Consider the following 23,246-nt stretch of genomic DNA (forward strand, 5'->3'; position numbering starts at 1 on the left):
AAAAAATGACAAGCATATTACACAAAATAAATCATGGAAGTGTTATCAAAGTGAAGCATAAAAAAAGAAAATAAAAATAAAGTTCACAAGTAGAGAGCCCTCATCAGAAAGCAAGATTTTGGGCGACGCCTGAGAGATTCGAACTCTCGCGGGGAAACCCCATGTACTTAGCAGGCACACGCCTTAACCACTCGGCCAAAGCGTCGATTGGATATGCATTCATCTCTGTCTTATTTTTATATATCATTCTCTCCGCTAGATATCTCCCACCACAGTCTCTCACAGTCTACCTCTCCCTTTCTTTGCAGCCTGCGTATGGTGCCCACACAGGCAGGCTTGCTTCAGGAGCCTTTCATTTAGGTAATTTTTTTTTTTTGTGTTCTTTGCTTAATTTTGGGTAAATCTTAGGATTTGAATTTTGTATTTACTTTTCCGCATCCTAGTTGCAAATCTAGACTTTGAAACTCGTTCCTGATGAGCCACTAAACAAAAATCTTTCCTCTTTTGGGTAGGTTCAAATGAACTTAATTGGGATATTTTAAGGCTTGGTATTGGTTCCTGATGACCCACTAAACAAATTTATTGTTTATACTGTTTTCAGTGGCATTGGGCCCTTGCCATTTTCTTCTTTTTTTTTGGTGCAGTTTTTATTCCCATCAGTGCATCCTGCTGATAGAAGTTCTCAAAATTGTCTCGTAAAATCTTTTTTTGCTTGCCTTACTGTGAATGATTGAATCCATTTGTGGTAGTTGTTTACTGTTTTTGCATTTTTTGGTTCATCTAGTTATGGGATCCTATCTCTTTTGGGGTCAATTTATTTAAGTTTTTTCACTGTGTTGATAATTTTGAGGCCTGTTGTCGAAATGTTTTCATAGGTGTCATGCTATGTACCTATTTAATATGTCACAAAAAAAAAAAAAAATCCGAATTCAGATTATTTGTAGGTTGAATCAAATTGGGTTGTATTTGTTCGATTATATTCATGTTTGTGAAATTGGTCTGCTATGAAAAATGGTTTTCTAGATGGCCTCAGTTTAGATTTTTGGGCTTATGAAACTTCGAAGGAAACAGGAGAAACACTTGTTGCCTGCAATGAAATCCGGGATTGGGCTTGTTTGGTTAAGGTATTTGCGGTTGCAACACTACATAACAAGTTCGAATCCTTCCGGTGAACTATGCAAAATATAAAATAAAACAAGATTGGGCTTGATTGTTTAAGGTGTTGATTGTTGCAGCACTACATCCCAAGTTCAAATCCTACCTGTGAACTATACCAAGAATAAAATAAAATAATTTTCATGGAGACAAGCCAAAGTGTTGCAACATTGACATTTACTATCTCCTACCAGACCTCTCTTAGTTGCAGTCTTCCAGCAAACACTTAACTCGTAGTCTCAGAACACAATGGGTGCTTCTGACCATGTGATTTGAAATCTTAGTCGTTTGTTAGTGTCTATCTAATTCTACTTTATACAATATATATATATATATATATATATATATATATATATATATATATATATATATATATATATATATATATATCTTTGGCAGTTCCCTAGTGCTTATTAGCAGAATAAAATTTCATTTGTTTTAGTTTGCTGCTTGATCAAGATTGTTCTCTTTTGTGTTCTCATTATTTCCTTTTAAAATGCATGATAATGATATCTCAAAAAAGAAGCCAATTAAAGAGACCTTGGTTGTTTGGACATCTTTCCTTTGATTAAGAGCTGGCCAATGTGTGTTATTGTTTCCAAGTCTTTCGGGAACTGGCATATTTTAATAACGACAAACTTCACTTATTCTGGTCTTCTATTTGGCTGTCTTCACCAAAAAATGGCCAGATCATCAGGTCTTCTATTTTTCTTTACCATCATTGAGAAGTTCTTCAAGTTTGTAATTGTGCATTTCAATGATGTGTGGAACCTCTTGTTGCTTCAAAACTTGCACGTCTACTTATGTTATTTGCCGATGATTTCTCTTGGTATTCTTGGGTTTTTATAAAGGATATCTGAAGACGATGACATGTATTTGTTTCCCTCATAAGATTATTGAAACTAAGTTTGAGAAATCTATTAAAATTCCTGCTGCTGATTGCGGTGTTCAACATACATCTTATAATGCATCAGGGAATACTCCCCTGCAGAGTGGTATGGTTGAATGTAAAAATGGTGGTGTTGTAATTTATTATTTGTTTTGCTCGAATGTAATTTATGTCGTACATTGAATCTTTTCTTATTTGGTTCTAGTAAAGGTCAATTTAGTCTCTTTCTGACATACCATACCATATATATTTGGGCATTTTCTTTCTTCTCATTTAGAAATTGCACTTCTCAAACTATGTGCCAAGTATGTTGTTTTTTGTTTGGGGGGTGGGGGTTGATGGTTGACCAAAACATTGATGAGATGAGGCAGATCGTGTCCAAACTGGTGAAATTAGCTCCTCTACTCCAATTTTACACATATTTTACACATCTAGTGATATATTTGTGTATACGTGGGCTTATACATACATGTTTGTGTATTTTTATGGTGTAAAAACCAGCAATGCAAACATTGACATGCACTGCTCTAATTTTTCATAGGAGGCTAGATTATATGAATTACACTTTAGTCATATTATGATTCTGTTAAGGATTTCAGGTAATTGGGCTTGAGTGAGTATGTAATTTGAACATGATTCTTTTTTTATTTTTTATTTTTGGGAGGGAGACAGAGAAGTGACTGTATTGTGTTGAATTTGAACATGATGTTACTGTCCTCCACAAAAGGATTGGCAGATCGCCTATTAGTTGGTGACTTAATGTTTATCTTTTGATATATTTAGAAGCCAGTTTTTTATAAATACTTGAAAGACATGCCAGCCTTTTGCATTTCTTGCAGCACTGAAGTAAAGTTTTTTGTCCAGTTGCCATAGCTAGTCAATCATAAGCCGAACCCAAATAGTTGGGATAAGGCTCGGATGATGATGATGATGAAAGCTTGTCAATCATATTTGTTCCCTTTTCTTATCTTTCTTCTTTGATTTATTTATTTTCTAAGTGAATTCTCCTCATGACTATGCTCTTTACACTTATGGCACTTGCTTTTTGGCTTTTTATTGATTCACAATTGCTGATTGCAGATATATGGTCAAAGTATTTTTGGTAAGGATTGTGGTTGGTGGGGAGAAATGAATGAGAATGGTTCTAGGGCCATCCCAGCTCATGAATTGCTTGATTTCGATTGGAAGCTAAAAGTATGCTCCATATACCATCTCAATGGCATTTTTTGAGAAAATGAAATTCGTTCATAAGCATGTTTGTATTTGTTTGAACTGTCTCCAACTGATTGAAGGAATCCTAGCATACACACACGGACAAAAGAGGTTCCTTTCTTGTTACTGTATGTTTGTCCTGAAGATAATTGTATTTTTTATATTAGTGTATTATATTATATTGCAGTGTGCTGTGTCTAGCAGCTCCATGGATATGATAAGCAAACCACTTCTCCGGCTAGAGCTGTTTGTATCGAAGGAGCCTGGCATGTTGAAGGAGCACAAGGGAACAACTGAAGCAGACAGAGAAACCGATGCTTTGCTAGCCGAATATGACCGGGATGAGCTTGATAAATTGATAGCAGAAATGGAAGGCATAGAAAAGGTAGTTCATGTCATCTTTTTAGGGAGAATTTGTAAGTTTGAACTTTGATATGTTCTGAAAAGTATCATTAATAAAAAAAATCTATGGAATGGCCAATTTTTGTTTCAGATGCAAGTTGTACACTTTCAAGAAGCTCAATTTTTAAAGATGTAATATGATTATCTTATGCTGGAAAGTTTATATATATATATATAGTGATTGGCGAAAGTATGAACTATATATGAGAATGATTTTAATCTTGTCTCCTTTGTCACTGCACTTCCAATACATACAAATCTAGAGGTCTGTCCTTACCCCCTTTTCAGCTACTGATAAGTGCAGGGCAGGCATGAGTTATAGAGAGCTCCCTTGGAGTAGGAAAGAGCCCAACAACCAACCACCTAATTGGAAAGCTAATATTTCCAGCATCAACCATAGAACACAAAATGGTCTAGAAAGAAACTCCAAAACCATTATTGCAAAACTTATGAACAAGGATTACAGTAATTGATGGTTCTGTGTCCACTCCATTCCTCTTTGTACGTAATAAAGTGCTTTTGGATATGGGAGCGCTTGCTTAAAGGGGATACCCAATCAAAATCATGTTCTATGTTGCCATCCAACTATAAAGCAAACGGCCTTGACAAGATGGCATTACCCAGTCCCAAGCAACCAAGAAAGAATACAAGAATGAGGTTGTATCCTTCTCTAACCCAGCTTTTACAATGATTGTTCATTTTGGACAATTGAAGGTGTTACTAATCTTCACTGTCTCCTCATCCATGAGATAAAGTGATGCTTCCAGCCAACACATACAAAGACATTCATGCACGTACACACACACACTCTTCAAACAATCCATGATCCTAAACTTTTAGGTTGAACGTGAAGCCATATTTATGAATGTCCTATATGCCTCACTAGGCACTGAACTTGGCCCATATCCAAGATCTCATTCTCCTTATGACTAACCATCTTAACCTTATTAATGAACCTCCAAGGCATAGAAAACTGAAACAATTAATCCCTATTGCCCTTCCCATGTCCACTGTGTGTCATTCCCTCAGTCTGCATCTCTATCCTTTCATTGTTTGGAGGTGATAAACACTGATGACCTTAGATTCCTTTGGTCCTTTTTTTTGGTAGTTTAGTTATAGGAATTGAACTCGAGATGTAATGCTGCTAAATGTCAGCTGCTAACCAGTCAAGAATACTTATGTGTTCATATAATGCTTTCTTGATTCCCATGCCTTCCCACAGTTGTTGGGTACGAGAACGGGAACGGTTCCAAGATTGGGGAAGGGATCGGCGGATCAAAGCTATACTGAAGATCCTTGTGTTGGGGATCGGTGCCTGTACAGGCTCAAAGGTCGGGATCGAGGTCTATTTGTATTGGAGATCGATGCTCCATTATTACATAGGATCTAGAATTATTATATAAAGGTGAGAGATCCTATACGTAAAAAGCGAAGTTCCCAAGGGCATTTTTTTTGAGTTTCTTTACTCTGGGAACGCATTACTAAAAGTGATCCAACATATTATGGAGTTAGGAATAACTATTATAGGAGTGGGCTCCATTTTCTTAGAACAAGAGTTCTTCGTGTAGGTAGTAAGGATCCGTGGCTTTAAAATGTAGCTCCCGGCGTTGTTAATGAACAGCACGTATGCTTAGTCTTCTATGAAATAAATAAGGAACTTTAAAGCGATCCCATATTGGTGGGATCTGGATGCCATATATGATAATGCTTATGTTATGTTATTTTGGAATCTAGATCCCAATGCACTTTCGTGCGAACCATGTGACTAGGGAACTAGATCTTGTAATGTGCAGGAACGCGAAATTAAATTGTAAGGAACTTGTTCCCTTATAAGATAGAGCGAGATCCCAAAAACACTAAATTGAGGTTCAGACGAGATCCGCTCTGGGATAGAAAGAATCGAGGTTCTACAAGGGATTACCAAGCAAGGAAAGAGATCACGGTAACTATGCCTTAGCCAACTTGTCGAGGCTACTTATTCCTAAATTAACTTCTCTTAAATGGAATATGGCAGTTGTGCCCCTCAGCCTCCAATCCCACGCTTCCGAAGAAACTCCTATTGCATTCTTTCCATCTTTTCATTGACTCTTACAGATTTCTAGAGCAGATCTTGCATTGGTGAGAATGATCCTCCCAACAAAAGACTCCTAAGTGGCTACTAATAAATTTATTTTAGAACTATGCTACAAAAAATTACGAGAAAAGTAATTTTAAATATGATGTCAAAACCACAGAAAATTAGAGGTTCTTTGGTTTGTAATAACTTTAAAGTTATGGCCTTTCAATAAAGGGGGCAAAAAAAAACCAAAAGATACTATTTCAAAGCCTAAAAAAGTCACCTTTTCCAAAGGATATTTTTTAGCAGCTGTTTTTTAAGAAAAAGTTCCAGTGTAAATGCTCCTCAAGCTTTTATTTTTTTGGGTTCATATAAATGCTCATAGTTGAGTTGCTTTTCCATATTTCTTGATATTTTTCTTAAAAAAAAAAAACCAGCTGTGATACTAATACGTGGAGTAACAGTAGTAAATTGATTTTGTCATAATTCAAGTTAGTCATGTTGATATTGTTTCTGTTGATGATGATGTTTTTAGCCTTTTTTTTGGTAAGATTTTCTTCCAAATTTATTACCATTCGTCAGTGACATTATCAGTTACCAGTAGTAATTTTTGGTTGCATGTGTGCCAGCTTACCCTGTTAGTGATTTTCTGTGTTTCGCATGCCTGAAGGGATCTCTCTTTCTCTCTCTCTCTCTCTCTCTCTCCCTCTCTCTCTAGTCCTTGATGAAGCCTCCTTGAAAAAGTGACAATGCTGATCTAAGTGGAGAATAACACATAAATGTTGTAATCACAGGTCCTTGACAAGGCAGTTTTGAACAAGTGATAGCCCTACTTTCGTTGTTAACTTGCATTGGGACGATGTATCAAGTGATGAAACTTTTCACTGGCCCATCGGCTACTTTAATCCTCGATGCATGATGGAAGCCAATTTTGACGGTGTCTGATACATTTTCGGTTCAACACCTTGCATATGAGATTCATGCTGTTGGTGAGGTGCTAGCAAATTGTATAAATCCCTTGCATTTGGTGAAGACATTCAGAAAATTTATTTTATTTTATTTTTTTCATGAGCATGTTTATCAGAATGAGAATGGTTCATCTACCAAATTTGCGAAACCCCCTGAAAATAATATTTTTTTGGGAGATTTTGCACTATGAGCTAATGCTATAGAAAGTAGCTAATGAGAGAATGCATATATTTTCATGTAAATGTGTGTATTCTGCACATACTATCATGTGGTTCAAGTAGTATAAAGCCAGAGCCTTGCTCTCCTTGTTGCACCGGTTAATATTGCTCCTATTGATTAATCAAAAGCAGCCACATATTGTATGAGAACCTTCCCTCTAATGGGATAGGATGCTGGCCTTATCCCACCTAATGGGGTTGCCCTTTCTTCATCAATTTTTTTTTATTTGGAATTTTAAAATGCAACTAGACAGAAAGAGAAAAGGAGAAAAAGAGACAAAAGGAGAATACAAAGAAAATAAAAGAAAATGAAGTGAAGTCACTGGATGTATAGGTTCTTCGGCAAGGGCGTCAGCCTTTCCATTCCGTTCCCTATTGACGTGGATGAAGTATACCTCTCCATTCCGTTCCCCTTTCTTCATCAATCTTGAAAGGATGAGGTTTTTATAAGGCTTACGCTTTATGAAACAAAATAAAACCCCACCTCAATTTTTCGTTTGGAAAGCTTTGGCAAAAAGAAATCTCTATGATGGTTCTAAAGTCAATTTGAAGTTAAAAATATGAAAATAATATAAAATTTCACTTCAATTTTTCGTTTGGAAAGCTCTTTTTGCAAAAGAAATCTCTATGATGGCTCTAAAATCAATTTAAAATTAAAAATAGACCTTGTGGATATGTAACGTTTATTTTTAGGGTAAAATAGACTGTTTAGATAATTTATTACAATGTACATTATTTTTAGAGTTTGAAATCCTATTTTTTCTACAATCATAATGTTCAAGTTGGAAATATTGTTGTCAAGGTTTTTCAATGCTTGAATTGTAATTTTGGATGAGTTATAAGGCACGGCTTTACTTACTTTGATAGGGCAGCAGCCCTATCAAATTATTTGCCACCTTGAAATAGGTTGGCACCGTTGTTGGAAAAATCGCCCATTCTGACCGGTATTGGCCTAGTAATTAAAAAAAATTATATAAAACAAGAGATTTTGTTTGTAATGTATTTTTAATGTTTTTCCATTATTATAGCAAAATTAGAAATTGTTTTGGGCATAAATATTTTTATATTTTTCCGTCTTTTTAAAAATTTCAAAAATACCCTTGAGCACAAATTGATTCTTTAAAATTCATTTTTTCATTAATTTTCAACATCATTTGGATGTGCTTTGTTTAATCATTCTTTAAAGGGTGCGGTTTGTATAGAGCTTAGGCTTTAAATAATCAAATTAGAGCCTACCTTCAAACAGTGTCGAGAAATGTGGTTTCAATACTGAAAATCTTTATGATAACTTTAAAATATATTTTCATATTTATCTATGAAGTTGAAAGCTTTAAAAATAGTGTAGATTGACAAATCTATGAAAACTTGAAAATCTTGAAAATTGACGGTCTAAAAATACATTACAAAAAACATTATTTCCAAAACTTGAAATTCATTTTTTTTTCTCATGTCCATGCATCTTGATGTTGAGATGATCAATTTGAGGACAGTTGGGCATCAAAACAACCTCTTCTAGTGAAACTTTTGGGGTAGGATCTAATTTGATTGTGTAGAGCTTCGGCTTTAGATAAATTTTTCTCTTCTTTAAATATATTTTTCATATTTTAGTGTATATATATATATATATATATATATATATATATATATATATATATATATATATATATATATATATGTTGTATATTTTGTAATTTTTAACACATTTTTGTTCGCCTAAGACTTGTCTGATTAAAATGGTTGAACCGGCTAGTTTACGGTTTAGGCCGGTTGAGCCGCTTCCATGCCTATGTCGTTAAACGTTTCGATTTGATTTTTCCAACATTGGTGGGCACTACTTGAGAAGTTTGATGGTATACATGCAAGCCTTCTTGTAGTGTTCTTCTAGGGATTTTAGTGGGTTCATGTTTGGTTGATGGGTTCGAAGCTTTTTGGTGGCGGTTGTGGGATGATGTATATCCGAGCTAATTATAATGGAAAAAGTTTATATAACGATGCTACCTTATAATATAGAACTACCGATGCCCTTCAAAAATCTATCGAAAAAGGTTGTTTTAATGTTGAAAAAACTTTTGATGGTTATGAAAAACTAAAAAGATTTTAAGGTTAGAAAATAATGTATTTTACAACATTTTACCAGTCTATTTTCTAGGTTTTCGTATGTTTATATATTTACTTTATTCTATCAATTTTTGAAAAGCTAAAATTTTATAATTAAATATAAAAATAGATTTTGAGATAATCTTATTAAGATTTTATACCAAAATTATATGCCATGATAAAATCTGAAGAGCGTCGTACCTCTACACCTCTACACTATCAAAGGCGTTCTGTATGCCAACGGCACCCCATTGATAATTGATAGTCAAATCATCTTCATCGAGATAGCCGAAGAAGCATGAGCCTTGGCCATGGTTATTTGACTTGGGCCAGATCAAGACTTGACTTAAAAATTAAAAATATATGTTTAGATGTATATAAATTTGGGTAATGATCCTATAAGACCTTTTTATATTCATATGAGGAAAACTTCAAAAGATCATCATTAACTTTTAACACATATTTTTTGAAAAGTTTAGGCATGAGTGTGGGATTTAGGTGAATAGATTCATTGATAACTTTTTTAGATATCTGTGTCAAATTTTAATAGTAATATTTTAGTGTCCTATTCAGATACGAGTGGAAGAGTCTCATACTATAATTACCTTATAAAAATTATATTAAATATATATATATATTTAAATATTAAAAATGATTCGATAAGGGTGCAACATATCAAAATAAATAAATTTGATCCGAAAAAATGGCATTAATGATCATGTATATCTAAATTTGGCAATGCAATAATGAAGTGATATTGAGCAAATCCCTAAACCCCCTTGGAAAAACCATGTGAGCTGTCACTGTTAGTGTAAATGACATGCAAGGTAGTGGACAATCATGGTAGTGCATACTTTAAGACTTTTAATAGAGAGGACGTAGACTTTTGGGTTTGTTTTGTTGCTTTGATTAGATTTGGATACGGATTTTATGAGTCCATGTACAATGAGCTGCCTCTTAAAAATCTGTTTTTGAGTTGTATTTTTTGATCTAATTTTTAAGGACATATAATATTTAACATAGAGATCCTGAGTATGAAAAAAATAAATAAATTTTAAAAATTAAAAATAATAACTTTATTAAGAAAACATTTGGATTGATAATTTCAATTATTTTTTGCTGGAACACCTATTTAAATTCATCTTTAAGACGTATGGACCATAAATGTAGAAATGCGCTCCCCACCATATAAAACAATTTTCCATTAGATTTATGTGGCTGTACTGTTTCTTTGGTTTGCTTGAATTAGATTCATTGAGAAAAGTGATAAATTTATAAAGGGAAATTTATCTAAATATCTTTGAGAGATTAAGTATTTAACATTCTACTTATATTTTGTGATTTAATTATAAAGTATTTATCAATGACGACCAAAAGAAGTATCATTAAGTTTTGACACAGATCTCTAGAAAGTTATGATATGGGTGTGAGACTTGGGTGAATGAGTTTATTGATAACTTTATGATATGGGTGTGAGACTTGGGTGAATGGGTTCATTGATAACTTTTTAAGAGATCTGTATCAAAATTTAACAGCTGATTCTTTAGGTCATACTCACATGCGTGTGGGAGGATCTCATTGTGTCATTACTCTATAAATATTATATTAAATATATGTATATTTAAACAGATGAATGATCCTATAAGACCCTCCCCTATCCATATGTGTAGGACCCCAAAAGATCACTATTAAATTTGGCACGAATCTATAGAAAAGTCAAATCCCACACCCATATGATAACTTTTCTAAAGATCCGTATCAACTTTAATAGTAATCTTTTTGATCCTATACACATGAGTGGTGGAAGGTCCTATAAGATCATTACTCATTTAAATATTAAAAATAATTTGGTAGGGGTGCGCCTAACAAATTAAGTAAATGCGGTCAAAGAGGATGGCATTAATTACATTTATATCTGAATTTGGCAATGCAATAATGAAGTGATATTGAGCAAACCTCTAAACCCCCTTAAAAAAACCCCGTGAACTGTCAATGTTAGTGTAAATGACATGGGCGGTAGTGGACAATCATGGTAGTGCATGCTTTAAGACTTTTAATAGAGAGGACGTAAATTTTTTGGTTTTTTTTTTGGGTTTGATTAGATTTGGACACGGATTTTATGAGTCCATGTAAAATGATTGGCTTTTTAAAAATCTATTTTGAAGATGTATTTTTGGATTTAATTTTTAAGGATATATAATCTCGAACATAGAGATCATGAATATGTAAAAAACAAACAAATTTTAAAAATTAAAAATAATAATTTTATTAAAAAAACATTTGGACCTTCAATTTTTTTTTGCTGGGCCACTTATTTGAAATCGTCTTTAAGACGTATGGACCTACCGTATAAAACAATTTTCCATTAGATTTATAATGAAAAAATATGGGCCACATTTTGCATGCATTCACATGTGGATGATAAAATATGGGCCACATGGACATTATTGGCCGAATGTTTCCAAATCTTTTACTGGATTATGCATCACTTTTGCCCATATAGATATGAAATCATGGCCCTCTAATGTGGTTAGCTAAACACTTAGGCTATATATATATATATGGCCCTTTAATCTGGTTAGCTAAAGCTCCTTAGCAGCCAAAAATGGAGTTTGTAGAAGGAAAACTGAAAGAAGAGAAGTGGTTCGGTGAGATGGTTTTCCCTAGGACCCTCCTCCCCTCTCATGGATGTGAAGATGGAGCCACAACATTTTCTTCCCCATTTCACAAGCATGAAGGGGAAGAAACTCGTTTGGCAGAGGCTGTTAAGGCAAATCGCGTGTGGCTCGATAAACAGTTGAGTCGTCATGGTGCTATACTCTTTCGAGGGTTTGATGTGCGTCGTGCCGAGGACTTTCGAAGCGTGGTGGAGGCGTTTGGGTGGGAGGAGATGGATTACGGGATTGGCGATGAGACGCGCTCCAAGGTTATTGATCGTATCTATACTGCAAACGAGGCTCCGCCCGACGTGCTCATCGATTTCCACCATGAGATGTCAAATCTAAGAGCCCTCTCTCTCTCTGCGAAGGCGTGTATGCTTGCATGTGTGTCTGAGATGATCACCTTGCCTCTCAAAGCGTACTCTCTCCCGGTCTTTAAAAATATGGACTCTCTTCAGACTAGCCACTTCCTAAGTCCAACCATTTAATGGGAAAATTTCATTACAGTCCCTCGCCTCAGGGTACTCACTGAGTTTTCTAGCGAAAATTATAGATTGGACCTTAAGCTCAGAAGAATCGGCCTTTTGGGCAATTCCCTCCAAAATGGTTAGGGCGAGCCAACTCAAGCAAAATGGTTAGGGCGAGCCAACTCAAACGATTCTAAGTTGGTTCAGCCAATTTTTAAGGGAAAAGTGTTTTTTTTGTGAGGCACAGACTCACTAGCCCACTTCATCTTTAAGGTGAACCTTCACACCTAGAGATTTCTATTCAATAGATATAATTTTTTCTTAAAAAAGTTATTTTAAATTTTATTTTATTTTTATTTTTCATATTAATGATTATCGTAGTCTGCAAATTTAAGTTCAAGATCTATATAAAACATGAGCTAGAGGGAGCCTGCACGAGAATAGTATGACTCGGGGGACTCATAAAAACTGGATCCATTTATAAGTCTCTCGAATACCATTCCTTCTCCTTCCGAAATATCAATCCTATCCGCCCCATTTATTACAAAAGTAAATAGATGACACAAGAAGCTGGGTCATAAAACTTTATGAGGGTAATTTAGGTATTTTAAAAATATCGTTGTACTCAATGGGACTGATAAACTTATTTGTTTTCGGTTTACTAAGGGTTCGTTTGATAACGGGGAAGCGTCTTTTTAAAAGTTTAGAGCGTCTTAATACTGTTTAAGTTATGGAGTAGTAGACAGAGCTATAGAAATATTGGGTATTGGCGTAGGAGTACTTAATTGTGGGGACGGAATGCCTTTGATATCTAATTGGGTTAATTTAGATATCAATTGGTTCATTAGTGTTTTATTATCTTCTCCTAAATGGAATTTTGTTTTATTAAGTTATGGAGGTGGTTTGAATAAAAAAGCTTTAGGAACAGGAGGGGTTACTCCCTTAGGTTGAGGAATGATCAGTCTTTCTATCCTTTCTGCTTGTTTTCCTAAAAATTGCATGTATAAGTTGGTATAATTTTTTTGCTCAATAATATGTGGTATTAATTCATGATTTTTTATCATATCCTTAGGTACAACCTTATAAGGTGTTGCAATAATTTCATATAAAGATTGTGGTGGTTCACCTTTTACTGGTGAGGTATTAACTCCTTTGAGTATAATACTTTTGACAGGAGGATGGATATTAGAGGTAGTAGTTCCATCTGTACTTACATAGGTTTTTTCTTCAATTGTTTGAATAGTATGAAACTGAAGAATTGTAATTTTATATTGAGTACAAATTTCCTGTAACCATATAAAAAATCCTTTTGTTTCTCTTTCTTTTTTCAAAAATTTATTATATTTTTTATGAAATAATTCTATTAACCTAGGTTGGAATGTTTTAAGATACCATTCTCTAATACCTTGATTTTTTGGAGCTAGATAATATTGTTTTATATATTCAATAGCTACTTTTTTCTTCTTTCTTGCTAATTTAGTAGTTAAGTATTCTTTCAAGTATTCATCCATATTTATATCATCTTCTACGTGTAAAGTGAGTATTTGAAATTCAGCTATGTCTGGTTCAGATGTATAAGTGGGAATGACTACGTGATCAGTTGTTCGTTTGACTCCTTGTATTTGGAAGTCTGAAGATGTTGTAGGTATTGATGGAGAAGGAAATATTATAATATCTGGGGTTGTATGACAAGATTTCCTTGCTGGATTTATTGGTTTTTTAATTCTTTTCCTATTGATATCTATATCATCCTGTATTGTAGATTGTTGAAATTTAATTTCAATATTTCCATCTTGATGTTCTATTATTTGATTAGGGATACTATTCACATGTACTTCTCTGGGCTGATTTGCATTTTGTAATGCCCATGATTGAGGTAGAATTATATCTGACCAAGTAATGGTTTTGGGTATAATAGTATTTGATTTTTCTATATTTGTTTGAAATAATATAGTTTGATCCTTCTTGTCTGTTTGCATAATATTAGGACAGAGAGTATTCATTACTTTGTAATATATTCGATATACAATAGCTAAATTTTGAGAACCATGAGTTATATTAAATCCATGAGTTTTCAAATTTATATAGTTAATATATCTAGGATATTAGGGTCGGTTAATGAAACAGAAAAATTTGGAAAACAATTAAAATAAATGGGTCTACTACATAGACTGGATTCAACCATGCCTAGAAGTGAGTCCGAAAACTTATTGTGTCTTGTATCTCTTAGGCATACAAGCAATGAGGAGTTTAACCCTAGACGGGTTAATGGTTTAATGGCTATTTGTATTAATCTAATGTGTAAATATTTATAATTATTTTCTTTATGTTTTTCAATTATTTTTCGTGATAATAGTTGAAAGTCTTCTTGAGTTTGAGTTACTGATAGACTTTCTTCTACTGTTTTTATAGCATATCCTAATTTAAATTTGAATGTTCCTTTTTGATAAATATCTTTTATTAGTACTTTGGGAATATTCCAATTTTGTATATGATGTTCAATATCATTGATTACTATCTCTTCCTTATTTTTAACTCTTAAGGTTTGAGGTTGAGTTGCTGTATTATCTTTAAGATTCCTAATTAAATTTGCCATCTGTAGGTTGAGGACAATGGCAATCTGGACGACCAAGGGTCCAACGTGTTCCCCTAAGCGGCTCTTCCTGGCCTTGGCGGGTACTTTGCCTAGACTTATCCTTTCGTCTCTTGCCTTAACTCTCGGACCAACTTTCTTAGATGTAAATTTAGTTAGGTTTCTACAGTAATACTGTAACTTTGACTCCTAAACATGTTTCACTGTTTGGCTCTGATACCAAAACGCGCCGGGATCTACAGTGAAGTTTTTGGGATATTGTTTACAATAGGTATGTGAATATTAAGCTATTATATTTTACTATTTCTTTTAAAAGTCGGTAATAATTTAGACAGAATAGAAGTACGCAAATGAAGGGTATGACTGATATATCTATCACTAACCACTGTGTGTGGTTATGATTGCCTATTTTGATACTAAATACTATTTTGAATTGCATCAGATAACATAACACTTTATATCAAACCATAAGACACATAAATTTGAATTGCATCAAATAACATAACACTTTATATCAAACCATAAGATACAGAAATTTATAAAGATACATAAATTTGTACAGAGTAGTACTTCTGAAAGAATACTGGAAAACACACTACAAACTGTATATACAAACTGTTAAGGCAAACTGTAAAGACAAACTTACAATTTACAAATGCAATAACTGGAAAAGAGTTTCCAGTGTTGAGGGCAATATGAAGGGAGGGAGTGAAGATTACAATCACACATAATAGGAATGTAAAAGAGAGGAGATGATAAAACCTGGGTCTGAATGAAGTAAAGGTTAAAGTAGAGACCTAGAAAGCATGGGCTGTTAAGGTCGGAGCAGCAATTGTATGATGGAGCGTAGAGTGAACAGAGTGAGAGCTTTCTTAGTAGACAGAGAGCTTGAAGCTTAGAGAGCGACAGAGAGAGAGAACTTGAAGCTTAGAGAGCAACAGAGAGAGAGAGCTTGAAGCTTAGAGAGCAGGGAGAGAGGAGAGGCTCCGACTGACCTTGGCTTTCTGAGGAAGGAGAGCCCCTTATATAGAGAAGAAAAGAGGTGCCTTCGTCTCGAAGAAAGAGATTAAGGATAAGGAAGAGACATAAAGCATAAAGCATAAAGCATAAAGCATAAAGCAAAAAGGGACGAGACATAAAGAAAGATGCTGTCGGAGGAAGAAAACAAAACCAAAAAGGAAAAGCAAAAAAGTCTTTTGTCTTTGTCGGCGCTAGTGGACAAAAGAGCATCAAGGAATAGTAAGTATCTTTTGTCTTTTATGTCGGTGAGTACAGTGATGGCATCCTGGAATAGTAGCGGTTTGTCGTTTATGTTGGTGGATAGCATCTTGGAATAGTAGTGGCTTGTCGTTTATGTCGGTGGATAGCATCCTAGAATAGTAATGGCTTGTCGTATATGAGTGAGTGGTAGCGATGAGTCATGGTCTTTGGCTGCATTCTTTCGGATCATCATCTTCTTCTTCGGGATCCGTTTCTTCAAGTGGAAAGTACTTATTGGTATGGGTTGGTGATGACTGTACGGTCTCATCTGATGAGACCGACTTTCGTCCTGCTTCTGCAAATATCTCCCTCATTTGTTGTTCAAGGGTTTCTTTGGAGGCATTAGGGTTTGTTTGCAGCATATTTCTCAAGTATGTAGTGAAGTCAAAGGAAGTATTGGCAGTATTATGTCCACTCGGACTGGGGTTATATGTAGGTTTTTGTGGAGGTATACGTTTGGGAACTATGGTTGTGGGATCCATATTGAATATATCCCACCATTTTACTGAGATGGTTTTTCCAAGGCGTGGGATATATGTATGGTCAGTTGTATTATTGACAGAGATTGAATATTCCCATTTCATAATCCATGGGAGTTGGTATAGTACCACAAAGTACAGGTGATTGTCTGTTTTATTATCACTATTATTGAATATAACAAATTGTTCGTGCACTTTTTAGAAAGTAGGAGGTAAAATTGCAGTAGTTGATCCCCAAACTAAAAACCAATTTTTAAACCAATTGGGGAATCGTTCGAAAATTGGTAACCGAAATTGAATATACCAGCTATGAGTATTATTTGGATTTTGATAATAAAACATTTTATGCCAGACTTCTATGTACTCGGCATATTTGTAATATTTGTACGAAAAATCAGAATTATGTAATTTTTTGCCCTGAGCGGGATTGCAACCCCACTCCTCATAAGAAAACAATTTCTTGATCTGCATTTTGGAATATGCAATTATTTTTGTATTTTGCTGATAGTAATGGACAATAGAGATGGACCCTGTTTTTATAAGAATGGCTTCATAATACTCACGAGTTTTTACTCCATTGGTTGAATTCAAATGGTTTATAAGATATAATGGAGCAAGATTGATGGGATAGTATGGTGGTCATCTATTGTAATATCCATGAGATATGCTCTTTCAATAAATGGAGAACGCGGAACATTAGGCCTTTGGGTTGGCCTTGATTGAGCTGGAGTATAGGCTGGAGTGGATGTATTAGTGTATGGATAAGTGATTTGGTGAATAGGTGAAATGGAAGGTGAAAGGGTACCCAAAGGCGGATTATCACCTTCAAATGGTATTATTGTCAAAGGGCGTTTCTCATTACGAGAGGAATTGCTACGAGAGCCCATTAGAGTAGGTGGATTGGACAAAGTATTATTTTGATTAGCTGCAAAGAGCTGTAGTGCAAGTGCTAGTAGTGTTTCTTTGTCGTTGGCGTCAGTGTTGCCCCCTCTGCAAAAAATTCAAGGGTTAGAAAATCGGGAAGGGAATTAGAAGAACCGTGAAGGTGTTCAATAGTAAAATCAAAGGCAGAAAGTATAGCCTGCCAGCGAGTAAATATTTGTTTGGAAACAAGGTTTTGAACATCTTTTTGCAGAATGTCTTTGGCAGCTTTGCAATCAGTTCGAATAAGAAATTGTTGATTGAGAATATCACTTTGAAATTTGGTAACACAATGGACAATTGCAAGTAATTCCTTTTTTATCGTGGAATAGTTTTGTTGGGTTGGATTCCAAGCTTTAGAGGTATACCTAAGTAGAGGAACCAATTATAGAAGATACCATACAAAACCAAGAATCTGCTTTTATGGATACTTCACCTACTAATCTAAATAGAATCGCATATGGTAAATCATGGAAACCAATCACAGCTTTACCATACTATAAGAGACCTACACCTATTGATGTACAACTTGAAGAAGATGCCATACAGCAGGCTGTTTCCTATTCAGGAAGATCAATTGTCAATTGGACAATAAATGGTTTATCAGAACTAAAAATATTAGATGTCATGAGACATATGACAATGTTTGCTTCAGCAAGTAAAATGGCAGGCAATCCTGATCAAGAGGTTGCCAAAGCATTAGTTAATGAATTCACTGGCTGGTTAAGAGGCTGGTGGAATTTCTATGTTGATGATGAAACAAAGAATAGAATTCTTACCAATACAAGACAATAGACCACCAGAAATGAACAAAATTAAGAAATAATTTATATTGGAAGTGATGCAGTAAACACCTTGATATATACCATTACTCTACATTTCGTAGGAAGCACAGCTTTTTTAACAGCAAGATCAGAAGATTTGCTTTTTAATCTTCGTTGTCCTACTTTATCTCACTATAAATGGTATAAGGATGTATTTTTCTCAAGATTACTTATACGAGAAGATTGTCAGTTAGACCATTGGAAAGAAAAATTTATTGCTGGTCTACCATACCTATTTGCAGAAAAAGTCAAAGAAAGACTAAGAAATAAACATAATGGAGTTATCATATACTCTGCGTATACACTTGGAGAACTATCAGCAGAAATATGTGCTGAAAGATTAGCTTTATGTACTGATCTTAAACTCAAAAGACAACTTAATAAACAACAAATTACCAAGCGTAAAGAACTTGGTGATTTTTGTGAACAATTTGGTTATCATTTAAACAAAAAACATAATAAACCTGAAAAATTATATAAGAAAAAGAAAAAATATAAGGCAAAATATAAAAATGATAAAATACATAAACAATATAAGAAATCCAAACATAAGAAATTTATAAAAAAGTTTTTTCTTAATAAAAATAAAAAGAAAATACCAGTATGTTATAAATGTGGAAAACTTGGCCACTATAAACATCAATGTAAAGTAAAAAAGAAAATAGATGCTTTACAATTAGATGCTTTAGTAAAATCATAATTATATAATATAATCAATTATGATACATCTTCTTCAAATACAGATTCTACCACATCACTCATAGAAAATATCCAAGATGACGACCTAATATGGACAGAGTCATCTATATATATATATATATATATATATATATATATATATATATACATATATATACATATATATATATATACATATATATATATACATATATATACATACATATACATACATATACATACATATACATACATATATATACATACATATATATACATACATATATATACATACATATATATATATATATATATATATATATATATATATATATATATATATATATATATATATATATATATATATATATATATATATATATATATATATATATATATATATATATATATATATATTTATTTGCGGTTTGTATATAGCCTAGGCTCTAAACAATCAAATTAGAGCCCACCTTCAAATAGTGTTATGAAACGTAGTTTCAATACTGAAAATATTTGTGATAGCCTTAAAATATATTTTCATTTTTATTTATAAAGTTTAAAGCTTCAAAAATAGTGTAGATCGATAGAACTATGAAAACTTGAAAATCTTGAAAATTGACGGTCCAAAAATGCATTACAAAATACACTATTTCCAAAACTTAAAATCTATTTTTTTTTCTCATGTTCATGCATATTGATGTCGAGATGATCAATTTGAGGATATTTGGGCATCAAAACAACCTCTTCTAGTGAAATTTTTGAGGTAGCCTCAAATTTGATTGTTTACAGCCTCGGTTCTATATAAACGTTTCCCTTAAAAGAAAATGTCTTTTATATGCAACGGTTTAGATGGTGTGACACCATTCCATCAGTCCATGAGAGTGATCTCATGCAACGATTGTATTATAGTATACTACAACCACATTTCTAGAAACCCATGTTTGTGGTATTTGTATGACCCAAAATTTTGCACGTACAATCTCTTCATCTCAATAATCAATCCCTAAGAAAAAAAAGTTGGACTTGGACCCTAGATATAGTCAAAGTGAGTCCCTTTCAACAACGAATCTAGACTATTCATTTGGGGAATTTCAAGATTTTGGCTTTTAAAAACTCAAAATCACATTTTTCCTTTTTATCAATGTTCATCTAATGATAATAAAGGTATTTAAAAAATTTGGAAAAGAAAAAATTCTTTTTAAGGCTTAAGTCTAACACAATCTTATCAAAATGGACGGCCTATGTTAATTGAGCTAAAACAATACTTTCTAGTTTTCATTTTCAATTTCTTTTTTTCTTTTGTAATTGTTCATTAGAATAAAAAGATTGTATATTTCAAAATTTGAATCAAACAAATGACCCTAATGTAGTTTTTGAATATTGTTGCATTATAAACTTTTCCCTTAAAAGAAAGGGTCTTTTATATGCAACGGTTTACATGGTGTGACACCATTCCATCAGTCCATGAGAGTGATCTCATGCAACGGTTGTATTATAGTATAATGCAATCACATTTCTAAAACCCATGTTTGTGGTATTTGTATAACCCAAAATTTTTCACACACAATCTCTTCATCTCAATAATCAATCCTTAAGAAAAAAGTTGGATTTGGACCCTAGATATAGTCAAAATGAGTCCCCTTCAACAACGAATCTAGACCATTCATTTGGGGAGTTTCAAGATTTTAGCTTTTAAAAACTCAAAATCACATTTTCCTTTTTTAACATTGTTCATCTAATGATAATTCATTTTTTAACCTTGTTCATCTAATGATAATAAAGTCATTTAAAAAATTGGAAAAGAAAAAATTCCTTCTAAGGCCTAAACCTAACACAATCTTATCAAAATGGACGCCCTATGTTAATTGAGCTAAAACAATACTTTCTAGTTTTCATTTTCAATTTCTTTTTTCTTTTGTGATTGTTCATTAGAATGAAAAGAGTGTATATTTCAAATTTTGAATCAAACAAATGGCCCTAACATAATTTTTAAAGATTGTTGCATTATATTCCTATGCAACTGTTGCATGAAATCACTGCCATATATATATATATATATATATATATATATATTTGAAAATGCTGAGATTAGCCCATTAACTTATATAAACATATGAGCCCAACGGTCCAGATTGAATATGGGCCGATTTGACAGTCACGACTTCATTTCGTAACCAATGCTCGGCAGAGTGACCCTATTCGTTTTCATTTTTCATTTTCCTTTTTTTTTTTTTTTTTTTTGTTTTGTGTTTTTCTTCATATGTTTTTAGCTCAACCGGTCCGTTCGGGACAACAGCCAAGGCTGGCGGGCTTAGGCCCGGCTTGTTGCCACCCTAGGGTTGAATATAGATTGCCCATTTTTTGAGCGATCAAATCAAAGTGTATAGGAACACAATCTCTTTTGCTATTCTCTTTGTTACGTAATCACTTCGTAATTCTAAATTGGATCCCAAATTTCAAGTCGGAAAAGTCCTTGTAAGTAGCTATTTTGCCCAAGGGAGTACTTATGTATTACGACTTCGACACCACATGAATACGAATAGATATAGAAAAATTGAATACGAAGAAAAAAAAGTAAAGAGAAAGTATGTAATAAATCTATTTACCTTTGGCGCAAGGTGAAAATAATTATTTTTGACCGGTGGATATGTTTGCATATTTTATCGACCAAACTCAAAGTTCAAAAGAATTTTTTTCGAACTTTGTGACACACTTAAGCCATCAGATTTCACGTCCGATGGTTGTAAGTAATTGTGACTTGCATGTACCAAAAGTAAATTGTCTCATTGTATACAATCCCAAAAGTAAAAAAAGAGACGTGATGATTCCTCGGTTTTTCATCCAAGAATCATATAGCTCCCAAGTCCCAATCTGGTCCTGCATAAGCTCCTAGAATGGGAATCATACAACTCCAAACCAAACACATTATGAATTTCAAAGCCTTTCTGGGCTTCCTCTTTTTGCTTTTCTATTTTAACATTGTTCTTTAAGTAAATTAGTGGTTTTATTTGGATCTAAGAAATTCAAACCCTTTTTTTTTTGGGTGAGAAGGTCTCTATCTTCGGTAGGAATTGAACTTAGGACGTAGAGTTGCAAATCATCAAGCGCCAATCAATTAAGCCTGGGCTCTTTATCTAAAAAATTCAAACCTTTACCAACGAGCTCTTTATTATCCAACGCAGGGCTCTGCCGAAGTTAGGTTGCAACTCAGTTGAATTTCTTGAGGATGGGAGAGCTGAATTTATCTATGGACCCTTGAACCCAATACGGACTTTTCAAGGGGGGCGCAGGGTTTGGTTCTCCACCATTGTAGGCTACACTGGCAAGCTTGATGACATGAGTTTAGGCTTTGGAGATGGAGTTCCATTTCCTGATGAAGCCATAAAAAACTACGGGAAGATCAGGGATGAGAACAATGTGAATATTAGATGGGAAAAAGGTGATATCTTGCTTGTTGACAACCTTGCTGTTCAGCATGCTCGGAGGCCCGGGAAGCCTACTCGCATCATTTTAGCTTCATTGTGCAAGTGAATTCTACTCTCTCTGTGTATATGTGTGTGTATGTACTCGGACTTTTGCTTTATTGTGAAAGTGAACTTTATAGTCTCTTTTTCTAGTCAATTCTATATTTTTTCTATTTATATATATGCATATGTGTGTGTATGTGCATGTGCACGCTTGGTTTTGCTTCATTATGCAAGTGAATCCTAAATTTTTTTCACCTCAGCTTACCCTAAGACTTTGTGTGTATTACAATGACGAACTTAAAGTGAATCTAGGGTATTTTAGTTAATTTATTTTTGACAAATAATTTTTTTTAGGAGAGGTGAGACGAGTAGATGCCCAAATTATCAAGCAAAACATATTGTAAAAATAAAAAATAGCACGTAATTATGGTTGTCCAGTAAGCCATGATTAAATCTAATCCATCATGCATATTATATTTCCAAATGCGATTTGGCATGTAAAAGTGAGGTTTATATATATGATGATCATAATCATACTTTCCATTTGAATGGATGACATAGATTTGAAAGATGCCAACAAAACTCTCATGGGACTTTTGTCAAATGTGAGTTAATCCATCTCCAGTTATGTGCTCCAAGATTGATGGTCAGGATGGTAGGGTTCCACAATGTGATGTCGAGTTTCATTTTTACTATAAGTCGGAGACTGCTTCCCTAATGAACTGCTTATGAAATGAGTTAATCCATCTCTAGGGCAGGTGGCTTACAGGTTTGGATCTTGTGATACAATTTCCAAGGTATTTTTTATTATATAAATCAATGATTAAAAAATCGGTTTCAGTTAGGGACTAGGGACTGATTGAGTCACAATCTTGAGGCCTTCAGTCCAGGGAACTTTT

The 23,246-nt window shown here is 33.8% G+C and overlaps 1 protein-coding gene, 1 long non-coding RNA gene and 1 other non-coding gene across 9 annotated transcripts; 2 read left to right on the forward strand and 1 right to left on the reverse strand.

Annotated features, from left to right (window-relative positions):
- Nucleotides 1-46: 46 nt before the first annotated feature.
- On the forward strand, nt 47-6,987 carry LOC148779938 (uncharacterized). Of its 6 annotated transcripts, none has more exons than XM_088850730.1 (5): nt 47-163; nt 309-360; nt 3,125-3,238; nt 3,444-3,641; nt 6,509-6,987. In XM_088850730.1, the coding sequence occupies exons 3-5, from the start codon at nt 3,173-3,175 to the stop codon at nt 6,536-6,538; spliced, it is 294 nt and encodes a 97-aa protein (XP_088706856.1). In that variant the 5' UTR covers nt 47-163; nt 309-360; nt 3,125-3,172; the 3' UTR covers nt 6,539-6,987. The 6 variants fall into 6 exon arrangements, with proteins under 6 accessions (XP_088706856.1, XP_088706855.1, XP_088706857.1 ...); XM_088850729.1 differs by having other exon boundaries at nt 48-163; nt 3,125-3,367; nt 3,461-3,641; XM_088850731.1 differs by having other exon boundaries at nt 58-174.
- TRNAS-GCU (transfer RNA serine (anticodon GCU)) lies at nt 124-205 on the reverse strand. Its single transcript has one exon. It is a non-coding gene; the product is annotated as a tRNA-Ser (tRNA).
- Nucleotides 6,988-11,523: 4,536 nt separating the features above from the next.
- LOC110008471 (uncharacterized) lies at nt 11,524-22,523 on the forward strand. 2 transcript variants are annotated; one of them, XR_002283384.2, is made up of 4 exons: nt 11,526-12,398; nt 13,198-13,316; nt 14,728-14,801; nt 22,063-22,523. It is a non-coding gene; the product is annotated as an uncharacterized LOC110008471 (long non-coding RNA). The 2 variants fall into 2 exon arrangements; XR_016043569.1 differs by lacking the exon at nt 13,198-13,316 and having other exon boundaries at nt 11,524-12,398.
- Nucleotides 22,524-23,246: the final 723 nt, after the last annotated feature.

Source organism: Amborella trichopoda, chromosome 11 (genome assembly GCF_054954075.1).
Source record: "Amborella trichopoda isolate Santa Cruz 75 chromosome 11, AtrichopodaSantaCruz75HAP2 v2.0, whole genome shotgun sequence".
NCBI classification, from domain to species: domain Eukaryota; kingdom Viridiplantae; phylum Streptophyta; class Magnoliopsida; order Amborellales; family Amborellaceae; genus Amborella; species Amborella trichopoda.